Here is a 13,433-nt window from a genome sequence, read left to right on the forward strand (position 1 = left end):
TTCAAGGTTTAAATTTCGCTGTTGCCATAAGAGTTCTTACATTCAACACCACTGTAAGAACACTCGTTACCAAAACAACTGGGACAAGGAAGTGAGCTACACTGTGCCATCGGGATACTACCTTGTTGGAGTGCACAGTTACCATAGCAACACTCATGAGTAAGTATTAGTCGATTTCTGCGCGCAATAATTTTAATAACACAACACCATGATCCAACGCAACTCAACACAAAACAACAAAACACTGTAAAAGGTCGCACAACGCAACGCAACGCCACAATGGTGAGCACAACACATTGATAAAAGCACACGCAACAGCTCGGCACAACTCAACACTATAAAACACAACATAAGAAAAAGCAACGCCGTGAAACAATACTAGTATCAGCATACAGCACATCAAAGCACACCAGGGCAGAGCGCAACACAACACAGCAGAGTACAGCACAACACAACTTACACAATACTGCACAGCACAACACAACACAGCACACAAAACAGCACAACACAGCACAACACAACACAACACAACAAAACACAACACAGCGCAACACAACACAGCAAAGCGCAACACAACACAACACAGCACAGTACAACACAACACAGCACAGCAAAACAGCACATTACGGCACAAACACAACACAACACAATACAGCGCAGCGCAACACAGCACAGCGCAGCACAACACAACACAACACAACACAGCAGAGCACAGCACAGCAAAACAGCACAACACAGCACAACACAACACAATACAGCAAAGCGCAACACAGCACAGTACAGCACAATACAACACAGCACAGCTCAGCACAGCACAGCGCAACACAGCACAGCACAGAGTAGCTCAGCACAGAACAGTACAACACAACACAGCTCAGCACAGCACAGCACAACGCAGCACAGCACAGCACAACACAGCACAACACAGCACAGCACAGCGTAACACAGCACAGCACAATACAACATAGCACAGCGAAACACAGCACAGCACAGCAAAGCGTAGCTCAGCACAGAACAGTACAACACAACACAACACAGCTCAGCACAGCAAAGCACAACACAACACAAACAATACAGCAAAGCATAGCGCAACACAGCACAGCACAAAAGAGCACAACACAATACAACACAGCACAAACAATACAGCACAGCATAGCATAGCATAGCGCAGTACAGACACAGCACAAAAAAGCGCAACACAACACAGCACAGCAGAGCACAGCATAGCGCAACACAGCACAGCACAGCACAAAACAGCACAACACAACACAACACAAAACAGAACAAACAATACAGCACAGCATAGCGCAACACAGCACAACACAAAACAGCACAACACAATACAACACAGCACAAACAATACAGCACAGCATAGCACAGCATAGCGCAACACAGCACAGCACAAAACAGCACAGCAAAACACAGCACAGCACAACACAGCACAGCACAGCACAAAACAGCACAGCAAAACACAACACAGCACAGCACAAAACAGCACAACACAACACAACACAGAACACCACAGCACAACACAGGACAGCACAAAACAGCACAACACAACACAACACAGCACAGCACAACACAGCACAGCACAGCAAAACACAGCACAGCACAGCACAACACAACACAGCATAGCACAAAAGAGCACAACACAACACAGCACAACACAGCACAGCATAGCACAAAACAGCACAGCACAACACAGCATAGCACAACACAGCACAGCAAAGCACAAAACAGCACAACACAACACAGCACGGCAGAGCACAAAACAGCACAGCAAAACACACCACAACACAGCATAGCACAATACAGCACTGTATCGGCACAACACAACACAGCACAACAGAGCATAGCACAAAACAGCACAACACAACACAGCACAGCATAGCACAGCACAGCACAGCACAACAAAGCACAACACAACACAGCACAGCACAGCATAGCACAAAACAGCACAGCACAGCACAGCACAACACAGCATAGCACAACACAGCACAGCACAGCATAGCACAAAACAGCACAGCACAGCACAGCACAGCACAACACAGCATAGCACAACACAGCACAGCACAGCACAACACAACACAGCACAGCATAGCACAACACAGCATAGCACAAAACAGCACAGCACAACACAGCACAGCATAACACAAAACAGCACAACACAACACAGCACAGCATAGCACAAAACAGCACAACACAACACAGCACAGCATAGCACAAAACAGCACAACACAGCACAGCACAGCACAACACAACACAGCACAGCATAGCACAACACAGCATAGCACAAAACAGCTCAACACAACACAGCACAGCACAGCACAGCACAACACAAACACAGCACAGCACAGCACAACACAGCACAGCATAGCACAGCACAACACAGCACAGCATAGCACAAAACAGCACAACACAACACAGCACAGCACAGAAGAGCACAGCAGAGCACAGCACAGCACAGCATAGCACAAAACAGCACAACACAACACAGCACAGCATAGCACAGCACAGCACAACATAGCATAGCACAACACAGCACAGCATAGCACAAAACAGCACAACACAACACAGCACAGCATAGCACAAAACAGCACAGTACAACACAGCATAGCACAACACCGCATAGCACAAAACAGCACAGCATAGCACAAACCAGCACAACACAACACAGCACAGCATAGCACAGCACAACATAGCATAGCACAACACAGCACAGCATAGCACAAAACAGCACAGCACAGCACAACACAGCACAGCACAACATAGCACAGCACAGCACAGCACAACACAACACAACACAACACAGCAGAGCACAGCACAGCACAGCACAGCACAACACAACACAGCACAGCACAACACAACACAACACAGCACAGCACAGCACAACACAGCACAGCATAGCACAAAACAGCACAGCACAACACAGCACAGCATAACATAGCGTAGCTCAACACAGCACAGCACAGGATAGCACAAAACAGCACAACACAACACAGCACAGCATAGCACAAAACAGCACAGCACAGCACAGCACAACACAGCACAACACAGCACAGCACAGCACAGCACAGCACAACACAACACAACACAGCACAGCACAGCACAACACAGCACAACACAGCACAGCACAGCACAACACAGCACAGCACAGCACAGCACAGCACAACACAGCACAGCACAACACAGCACAGCACAACACAGCACAACACAACACAACACAACACAGCACAGCACAGCACAACACAGCATAGCACAAAACAGCACAGCACAGCACAACACAACACAACACAACACAACACAGCACAGCACAGCACAACCGACAACACAGCACAGCACAACACAGCACAACACAACACAACACAACACAGCACAGCATAGCACAAAACAGCACAGTAAAACACAGCACAGCACAGCACAACACAACACAACACAGCAAAGCACAACACAGCACAACACAACACAGCACAACACAACACAACCGACAACACAGCACAGCACAACACAGCACAACACAACACAACACAACACAGCACAGCACAACACAGCACAGCATAGCACAAAACAGCACAGTAAAACACAGCACAGCACAGCACAACACAACACAGCAAAGCACAACACAGCACAACACAACACAGCACAACACAACACAGCACAGCACAGCACAGCACAGCACAGCACAGTACAGCAGAACACAGCAAAACACAACACAACACAACACAGCTCTGACTGCTTAATAGAGAGTGAGCGCTCAATACGGTGGCGCTTCATACAGCTTTATACTGTAAAACAGTTTAGGAAAATTAAAAATTTTTTTTTAACCAAAGGTTTTTTAATTTTGTTTCTCCAAGGGATCGGCGCTGGATGTTTGAAATCTGCATGTTCAGCCGCTGGGGAAAACGATAAACTGTCAGAAAACAAGCAGGCAAGCAAGCGTCAGCAAAGGCGTTTCTAAACACTGCAGGCAGCAGAATATTTTTCAGTTAAACTGGTGAAGGGATAAAGAGTTAAATTACGGCTTTTTAATCGGAAATAAAAGATATTCAAACGAATGGAAACGCGTAATACATTAAACGTACTTTGCTGAGCAATGCTGTAAGGTGAAGGGATATCAATAAAAGGTTTAAAGCATCGTTTTTGTCTGTTGTATTATCTTAAGTTTATAGTTAGCTACGCAAATTCAAACCAATTTCACCCTCGCGCTGCCCCACCAAAATTAACTGGGATACAAGAAAACACCCTTTATGACAAAAAAAAAAAATACTCACTTGGGACACGTAAAAAGGTATACACTTCTGGCCCGATTTCAATGTACTACGCTTTCTCTCTACATACGTTTCTTACAAGTTTGTCTGTAAATTAACCAAGTATCCAAGTCTACGGATTCGGAAAAATGATGGAAGATCCTACTGCAGGATTTAATCCACAGACTTAAAACTTAGAGTCATCTGTCCTTGAACTAAGTTTTATTTTCGACGCAAAAATTAAGGTGGATGAACAGTTCACAGTCTCATGTACCATTTATATGGTACTACCGATGGAATCGCATACTACCGATAATTTTGTGATCGTTAATGCGAAAATTTTCAACTACTAAACTGATTCTTTTCTTAAACTTTTGTCACGGCAAGATCAGGGGTCACTCTTGCAAAGAATGCCAAGGGGGAGGGGTGGGGAAAAGCGGTGACTTCATTTTGGAGGTAAGACGAGGGACAAAATGCAACGTGTTTTGGGAAAAAAAAAAAAACAGCACTCGCAACTTGTAGATCTGGGGAGGGGAGTACTCCCCTGTACAAGCCATATGGGTATGTGCGGCCCCCAAGGGTATGGCTTTTGAGCCGTTTTGCCGTGAAAATGATTATTTTAACGATTTTGGTCTGAAAATGGGTATGGATTTTACAGATAAGGGGCAATTATTATAGAAAACAGGTCTTGAAATGGGTATAAATTCTAGAGGCCAGACCCCAGTTGTTCAAAGAGCGGATAACTTTATCCACTGGATAAGTCACTATCCAGAGGAGCAAATGTACTCCAACGAATGCTTTTGGCAAGGTTTCCACACAATTTCATTCTTAAATTCGACATACGCTTCTAATCTATTCAAAAATTATGGGACTATCGGAAAAATCTTACACACATTTTATCTGCCGGATAGCGAACTATTCAGTGGATAAAATTATCTCCTGTTTGAAAAAACTGGGGACAAGTCTGAAAAAGTAAAGCGGGAAATGGCATATTTTGGTCTGGAATAGGGTGACGGATTGGAGAACCAAGCCGCACCCCTCCCCCTCCAAAAAAAAAAAAATCCGAGGAGCTCCCTACCCTCACCCCTCATCTTTATCCTCGACATGATCATGAAGTCCTCTTTGGTTCTAGTTTAAAAAATAGTGAACTTTCTTGGTAGTCTTTTGATTACATATTGGTAATACATTAGTGGGACTATTGCGTAAATCATTTCAACTTGTGTAATTTATTAATTAGTGTAATAGGTTTTCAATTGAGTGTGGTAAAGCCAAACCCAAAGTAATTTCGCTGGCCAATCACCAAAGACGTATACAGCACAATCACCTAATCAGAATCAAAGCAAGTACATGTAATATGCTTCAAGCGCGGGAAAACGCGTGCGACCAAGCACGATTGGTTTTGGTCCTACTGTTGATTGGTTGAGAAAATGGCGCGAACAATAGTCTAGAACTGTGAAAAGTAAAACCAAATCAAACGCGAAATTACTTTCGACACTCGATTGAAAACCGCTCTAAATTAAGGAATGCATTTGCAAACCCTCACGTAATAGAAAATGGTATTAAAAGATTGAACCTTGCACCGCTAAACGTGTTTCATTCAATAATTCAGAAAGTGCGTAAAATTAGTAAAGAAACCTCATGATCCTTCAGGCACAAAATATGTACACCATCCAAGTGAGTTTACTATAAGCAAACATTACGCAGCAATTACCAGCACCTTATGCCTTGACGGTGTACGCATGCGCGTTTGATAGTTGACTGGCACATCATTATCCTTAGCGCATACCAATAATTTAATAACAACAGCTATAACATCCCAGAAAACTTGGATTTATCATTGAACGGTACGTCGCATTTCTTAATATTTAATGGAATAAAAATATTAATTGGAAGGAAGATGGGAGCAAGATGCTCTTTTAAGAGAAGACGACCGGTCATTACTCCTTCATGATGTTGAACCTCAAACCAAACCGTAATGTCGTATATGTGCGCGCTCTTTCGGCGCAAAAAAAATAATCATGCCGGCGTAATGCAATAAGCCATTTCCGAGTTGTTTTGAGTCTCTTTATGAAAGCGAGGCTTAGTTTTCATTCCTATGCAAAAAAAAAAAAACTGATTGTCAATGAAAAGCTTTGCACTTTGCCTCGCCTTTGCAATGAGGTTCAAAACAACTCTGAAATGGAAATAGTATCCCTGGAATAGAGCATCTGCATATTTTTAGTCCGTGATGAACTACAATCACATTGATCATGAAAATCTTAATCGGTTAATTACTCGCTCACCCTTGGATGCAATGAAGGATCTAGGAGAGGTTCCTCCTTTACCCTGTTAGTATTCAAATCTCAGCCATTCTATGCATTCCTCACCCCCCCTCCCTAACCCATCCCCTCCCCCACCCCTTTCCCCCTTTTAAGAGCAGTGTGGGTTCCCCACTACATTGAGGTTTTGTGTTTAGGATGGAAGCTATCAAGTTGAATTTTATCTTGCATCTGGGGAAGGCATCGTGCAGTTAATCATGTCTAAGAAAAGAATATGAGGTCTATAGCAAACTAAAAAACGAGAACAATATCTTTCTCTATATGGTCCAAACAAGCTACTACATTGGACAAAAACCGCGTTGAAGTCCCAGCTGAATGTGGTTGTAGAATCTGATCGATTGAGTTCCAACATTGAAGGGGATGCAGGAAAAACCGGGCAATCACGGAACGTCCAAGGTTTTAGTTCAATTAAGGTTTATTTTTCTTTTAAGAATTTCCAACAGTTAACAACATAACATCGGTAAGCTATGCACGAAAAAGACCAAGGGAAATTCTTTCACACTACATTCACAGACTTAATTTTTCCAAAATGGTAGACCAAAACCCTGGAAAAACATTCTACTTTACTAAAAACAGAGCCCGACGACATGTCACCTCTTGTCATAACATGATAGAGTTTACTTTGATGGAGCAACCACTGAATAACTCAAACATAATCTGTCCTGCGAACACTGTTTAATCTTTATTGTTTGATCTTAGCTGGAATGAAGCGTCAACACACGGATCCTTACTGACTTCATCCTGCGTTTACTGCAAACTGAAAATTCACACTCAAGTGTTACACTCTTATGCTGTAACTTACACACGATAAAAACCTGACTACAAATCGAGTCATGACTAGCTGGCTTGTTTGTTTGCTATTTTTTGCGCAGCAGACTTAACAAAGTGCACAAGGTAATTATAACAACCGTTATAACCTCAACTAAATAAACCCTACTTCTATTACAAGACCCACTCTTGTGGACAATGAAACTTGACACATGCCGGCTTATCAACTATTATCATTGCAACTAAATTACGCTACTTTTTCTCGACAATCTTGGTTACGCCTCAAAACGTATGCGCTGATCTCAGCACTAAAATGATCAGCTAGGTCTGAATTCCACTAGGCAGCCATCTTGGAATAAGATACGGATAGGTCAGGTCACCTCTCTTTTTCCGCTCTTCGTTCTTTGCTTGCATACGAGGCTGAACATAATTCGTGAGGTGACTATAGGAACTGTTCACGAGTCTCGCCGCCTTGAGATCCTCAAGATTCTTCCCGTATTCGAACAAAGAATCGAACCGATACAATCCCAGGATGTTGCTAAAACTCGCTTCGATCTGTAAAATTATAAAAGCCAAACCATTTGATTATAACTGACGGATTAACTGCAAAGAGCCTTGAAAACGAAAACGAAAATATTAATAGGTAAAGAGATTCTTAGTCTTAAATTCACGAAGAGTTGAAGAAGACCTAATATAATCAGAAAGGGAATTCCAGAGATTTTAAAGGGGCACTGTTACGGAGGTTGTGCTGTATGTTGGCCAAAGCTGCTCAAATATTTGACTAAGAACCTCTTTTCTAACAGGAAATTGCACTTTAATACAGCACTAGGGAGGAAATATAAAATGACTTCGCCGAGAAAAATAAATTATAATCAGTTTTTGGCAGTTTTTCCAAAATATTCAGAAGGAACTTGAAAAAACTGGCCAATTTTTTGAAGTTGCAATCCATTTTCATCCTAGCCATCCGCATATATAATTGAATGATACTAATTTCTGTTCACTCAGTAAGGTTATTATTAACAAAACTGAACAGTTATTTGAACGTTTACAATCATACAAATATGGTTTTTGGCTATTCAAAGTGACACTAAAAATAAGTGACACTGCCTCTTTAAGCCAGGCCCTATCTAAAAGAATAAAAACCATAAGTCTTGGTTTGGAGTTTGGAAATGAATAGAATGTGATTACAAGTTAATAAACTTCCACACTTCTCTTGAAAGTGCTTACATTTGAATGCCTACTTTAACCATCAGCGTACGGGGCGGGGGGGCTGGGGGGGCTGCAGCCCCCCCTGTCGAAAAAAAAATAGTATTATTCGGGCAAAACGGATGTACCGTTAGGGCAAAGACATAGTAAAAAATATTTTATTTCTTGATAACTTGATTTGGGCCGTGCTAGAGCAAGTGCCGAGGATAATGGAAGGCGTGGTCACTTTATCAAAGGATCGCGATCTCAAGACCTTCTTCTTTTAGAGCTCAAATGGGTACGTTTTATCTCTCCCTTCATGGTTTTGTTTTTTAGAAATTTTGATCTCGATTTACCGAAAATATTTGGACTATTTTGAATGCCCGTGCTCTCACGGTATGGCGAAGAAAACTTGACGTCACGAAAGAATCATCTTGTGCATCTGTGACCAACAAGTTTCGTTCGGGCAAATTATGTTCAGCCCCCCCAACAAAATTTTTCCCGTACGCCGATGACTTAATTTAATCGATATTTTATTTGACAGACTCAAAAGTTGGTACCACTTATTACATAATTCAGTATGACTCTGCGTGAAAAGTCTCTTCAAAAACTCATTAATAATTTATAAGCTCATTGACCTATCAAATGGTCGATAAAACATCACGTGCAGTGGTGTTAAAACCCGATAAAACCTCCTCCTTATTAGTATGCGGTGTTTAATGTTTTTCTCGTATGCTAATTTCCAACGTTCACAAAAGCATCATTGTTATGAACTCTCTTGACGCACGCTTTTCCAGGAATGTTTTTGAGGCCGTTCAAAAAACTCGCAGCACGTGTTTTAAACATTACATAAACCTCCACACTTCTCTTGAAAGTGCTTTCATTTGAATGCCTATTTTAACCGATATTTTATTCGACAGACTCAAAAGTTGGCACCACTTATTACATAATTCAGTATGACTCTGAATGCCAAAGTCTCAAAAACGGACAAGTATACAAAGCCGATTAACAAGTTATCGTTCCTTTAGGACCATTTGATTTCAAATGTCTAGTATTCATGGTAAAATAAACTTAAGCGCTGTAGCACTAATTGGGGACACTATAAATAATAATTAATGAAATAAAATTAACATAACATTTGTTGAAAATCCCAACTGATGGGAGGCAAACCAGTTGGCTATTTACAAAGCGTGGCTTTGGATTTGAAAACGGAGTTACCGTGAAACAAATCCAAGTAGTAAGAGCCGGATTCGAACCCGGGACCTCCAGGTTACAAGTCCGGCGCACAAACTATAACTAGGCCAGGCCTCCTCCTGCAAAATGCTACCCAGTCTTCAGGTAAACAATGAAATCACACTTACAGCAGAAGTCTTCCCATTTGGCAGCCGCAAAAGAGAAAACTTGTCGTCATGTACCACATTGGTATCATCGTAGAGCTTGGTTGGAAGATTGGGCGTGTACTGAGCGTAGTCTGATAAAGGGTAGTTGACTGCAGCGTGTTGAATGCTCACATGTGAGATGATGCGGGTCACAATATCACAGAGTTCGTCTTTTGTACGAATGCTCGCCGGTAATCCTTGAATCTGGTAAAGTTAAGAGTGGTTCAATGTTTCAGTCTTCTGTATAGAATGATTTTAGAATGATTTTATTTGAGCAGTTAATTAGACTGTGACGTGATTTATCTTTTTACTACCTAAGTATCTTGTTTTCTTTTTGTTTTTATATTTTGGTCTATAAACAACCACTGTTACAATTCGATGGCCCAACGAAGTAAAATCATGTTACAATTTAATCAACAGTTCTGTAGTGACCTTAACCACTAAAGAAGAAAAAAAAATTGTAAACCAGAAAAAGAAATAATATTATATCAATCAATCAATCTATAAAAGAATACGGAGCAGCTCGGGGAAAGAGTTTATTTTTTTCGCTAATGCTGGATGATGATGCTCAGTCGATATCAAGGCGGCAGTGCATTCAAAAAGCAAATGTGCATGCGTCATAGACTGGCAATTAAACTTCAAGTATTAGGAATTCTGGACGACAACGTTGTAGTTAACGAAACAAAAACAGAGAAAACAACAACAACACGATCAATAAAAACGCATGGGCGATTTTATACTTACTCTTCCAATACCCCTGCCGTTTGTAGACAAGTTATCGAGGTACCTTTGAAGTTCTTTGTCTTTTATTACGTCTTTATTGTCGTGATAATACCTTAAATAACAATTTACACAACTCAATGAAACATTTCAACCGACAATTCTCTCCAGGACTTTTCGGAGACAATGGCTGCGGTCACATCTGGGCTACTAACTATAGTTAAGACGGGGATAACTATAGTTAGCTGTTCGGTAATGACCGCTTCTCTGTTCGCTCTAACAGAAAATTTACGCCTCGGTGATCCAAAGCAATACAGACTAACTATAGTTATACCCAAGCAGGGTTCATGGGTTAGTCTTAAGTTTACAAACAAATAACCAATCAGAATGTGACAATTCTTTTCGCACGTGCGAGATGAGCATATATAAATATGCAAAATAAAAACCAAGCGTGAAGCGAGGGGAAAACCAAAAACAACAAACGAAAAATTTACATGCAACAAGGTAGCAACACGTGTAAATTTAGCTTTCGTGCACCCATAAGGCCCGGTTCATACGTCGAACTTTACATGAGCCGAACCTAATGCCTATTAAGGTCGACCCAAATAATTAAGTTCGGCAGTTGATTCAGACGTCGAACCTAACTGAAGTCGAACTTAATTAAAGCTAAAGAAAGAAAGTAGATTTTCTTGGTCAGCGGCTGTTGTTTTACTCAACAAGATTCAAAATGGCGGGAAAGATGAATTCTGACATAGAGGAGCTTGTTTGGTAAAATAATAAAGACAGGCCAAACACGGCTCCTGCTGGTCGAGATAGGAAGAATATGACCTTCAAAGCTAATTTGCTCTTACGAGTACGTCTTTCAAAGATCTCCCTTTTCTGTACGAAAGTAAGGAAGGGTCTTTTATCTCCCTTAGCAGAGGCAGTTTTTCTATCAAGCGTCATTTACCAGGAGCCATAATCAGGGATGGAGACCGTAACGAGATCCCATTTTGACTTGTGGGCCTGTCCTCATGTGTTGTACCAAAAAAATCTATTTTTAGAAAAAAATTGCGCGTGTTAACGGCCAGGATCGCGCGTGGAGAAATTGAAATTTTTTTCTACCCGTTCAAAAGAGCATCCAAATTTTAATAATCTGCCAGGGAATATCTCCTCAGTGCCCACATTTAAGGAATTAGACTCTCACAAGGAAAAGGTAACAATTGAAAGAAGACGGGAAAAGTTGGAATAAGCGGCCTATTGATCACATGACTGTCACAGTATAGTCAAAAAGGCGCCAAAAAGGTGGCACTGCGTGCGTTGCTACTCTTGAATTAAATGAAAAAAGCTTACACTTTACGGACATGTACTCAGACAGGTAAGGACTTTTTATCTTTAGTGAATTTTTTCTCAGCTGCTTTCCGTGTCACATATAAGGTAGTAGCCCCACGCAAATTTGCGTGTATTCACGCGGGTACATGACGTGAGGAGGGGGGGGGGGGGGGGGGCAATTTTTTCTAAAAGTAGATTTTTTTGGTACAACTCATGGGGACGCGTGGATCCCACGCTTACGGTCTCCATCCCTGATTATGGCTCCTGCATTTACTCATCTGAATTGTTTTAGGTTAGGCACAGAAGGGCGATATTCCATAACAAACCTCAAAATGTTTTTGCGGGTTTTTAGTTTGTTTTGTAGTGCCGATATTCTTTTGCGGAGGTTGACTTCTGAAAGAGTTTTATTATAAGGTTATCGAGGTAACCTCTGTTGCGTAATCTCTGGTTGAATACAGTAATGTTTTCTTCAAATGTTGTTTTTCAAGACTTTGTTCTGAGAAGTCTTGACGCTTCGCCTTTGATATAGCCTGTATTGGAAAGTTTCTGTCGGTTTGAAGTGCGTGTGCACTTCAAGAATAGATTCCTTTTTTTTTTTTAATCTTTCGCATCTCAGACAAGTATATTCAGTTGTTTCGAAACAAGAAGAACAAGCACATTCCTCTTTTCCCGCCATCTTGTTCAGAATGAAGTCCTTTGCACACATGCCAAGTCGATGGAATGCACAGACCTCTGGGATAGATATAATTTATATAATTTATACGTAATGTATGCATTTGGTTCGGCACATGAAAAGTTCGACGTCTGAATCGAAGTCGAACTTTTGCCGTTCTATTCGACTGGCGCAGTCGAGTAGAACGGCGGGTCGACCCAAATACAAATCTGTCGATCCTAACTGATTCATACGTCGATCTTTACATGCGCCGAACCAAATGATTAGGTTCAGCTCATGTAAAGTTCGACGTATGAACCGGGCCTAAGACTTGCCTTATTCGGCGTCGAACATCCGTTAAAATTCTCAGCTTATTTCGCATTTTTCTCCGACGGTTTGCCGCTCGGAAAAAAATAAATAAGGAGAAAAACTAGATACACTTTACGTCGGTCAACCATGTTGACATTTCACGGATCAACAGTAAGGGCCGTCACGAACCTCTTTTAATTCTGACGTCATCCATAGGCTAATTAGAACTAACTGTAGTTAACTGCGTGGTGTGACCGCAAAGTCGACCGAAAGCACTAACCACAGTTAGGTATGACGTCACGTAGCTTGACACTAACTTAAGTTAAACTTTAGTTACGTCATAGATGTGACCGCAGCCAAACTCAAAACGAAGTTTATATTAAATTTACAATTAAAAAACTATAAAATGCGGAACGTTGAATAAAAGCATCACGTAATTTTATAAAAACTCGATTAACTAGACTCATGAGCATGCAATGTAAATGATAAGTCAAAAGCATCGTGTCATGATCTTTATCCATGCATATTTACTAAACTTAAATTT

At 41.4% G+C, this 13,433-nt stretch overlaps 2 protein-coding genes across 11 annotated transcripts in view; one reads left to right on the forward strand and one right to left on the reverse strand.

Annotated features, from left to right (window-relative positions):
- LOC146452470 (hemagglutinin/amebocyte aggregation factor-like) overlaps positions 1-13,433 on the forward strand; it is a 119,272-nt gene that overhangs the window by 13,793 nt on the left and 92,046 nt on the right. For 4 of the 8 annotated variants that reach the window (XM_085097868.1, XM_085097871.1, XM_085097870.1 and 1 more), the window contains 2 exons: positions 7-159; positions 3,855-4,136. The exons of 3 other annotated variants lie outside the window; for them this stretch is intronic. In XM_085097868.1, the coding sequence (XP_084953994.1) occupies positions 7-159; positions 3,855-3,909 (208 nt within the window). In that variant the 3' untranslated portion in view covers positions 3,910-4,136. Of the gene's footprint in view, positions 1-6; positions 160-3,854; positions 4,137-13,433 lie in introns of those variants that run through there. One more of the 8 variants, XM_085097872.1, reaches the window with a different exon arrangement.
- Positions 6,963-13,433, reverse strand: part of LOC146452471 (polyunsaturated fatty acid 5-lipoxygenase-like) — a 51,710-nt gene continuing 45,239 nt past the window's right edge. For all 3 annotated transcript variants that reach the window (XM_085097866.1, XM_085097865.1, XM_085097864.1), the window contains 3 exons: positions 10,642-10,732; positions 9,880-10,101; positions 6,963-7,888 (listed from right to left, as the gene is read on the reverse strand). In XM_085097866.1, the coding sequence (XP_084953992.1) occupies positions 7,655-7,888; positions 9,880-10,101; positions 10,642-10,732 (547 nt within the window). In that variant the 3' untranslated portion in view covers positions 6,963-7,654. The remainder of the gene's footprint in view (positions 7,889-9,879; positions 10,102-10,641; positions 10,733-13,433) is intronic.

Source organism: Pavona decussata, unplaced genomic scaffold (genome assembly GCF_977016875.1).
Source record: "Pavona decussata unplaced genomic scaffold, jaPavDecu1.1 SCAFFOLD_368, whole genome shotgun sequence".
Taxonomy (NCBI): Eukaryota; Metazoa; Cnidaria; class Anthozoa; order Scleractinia; family Agariciidae; genus Pavona; species Pavona decussata.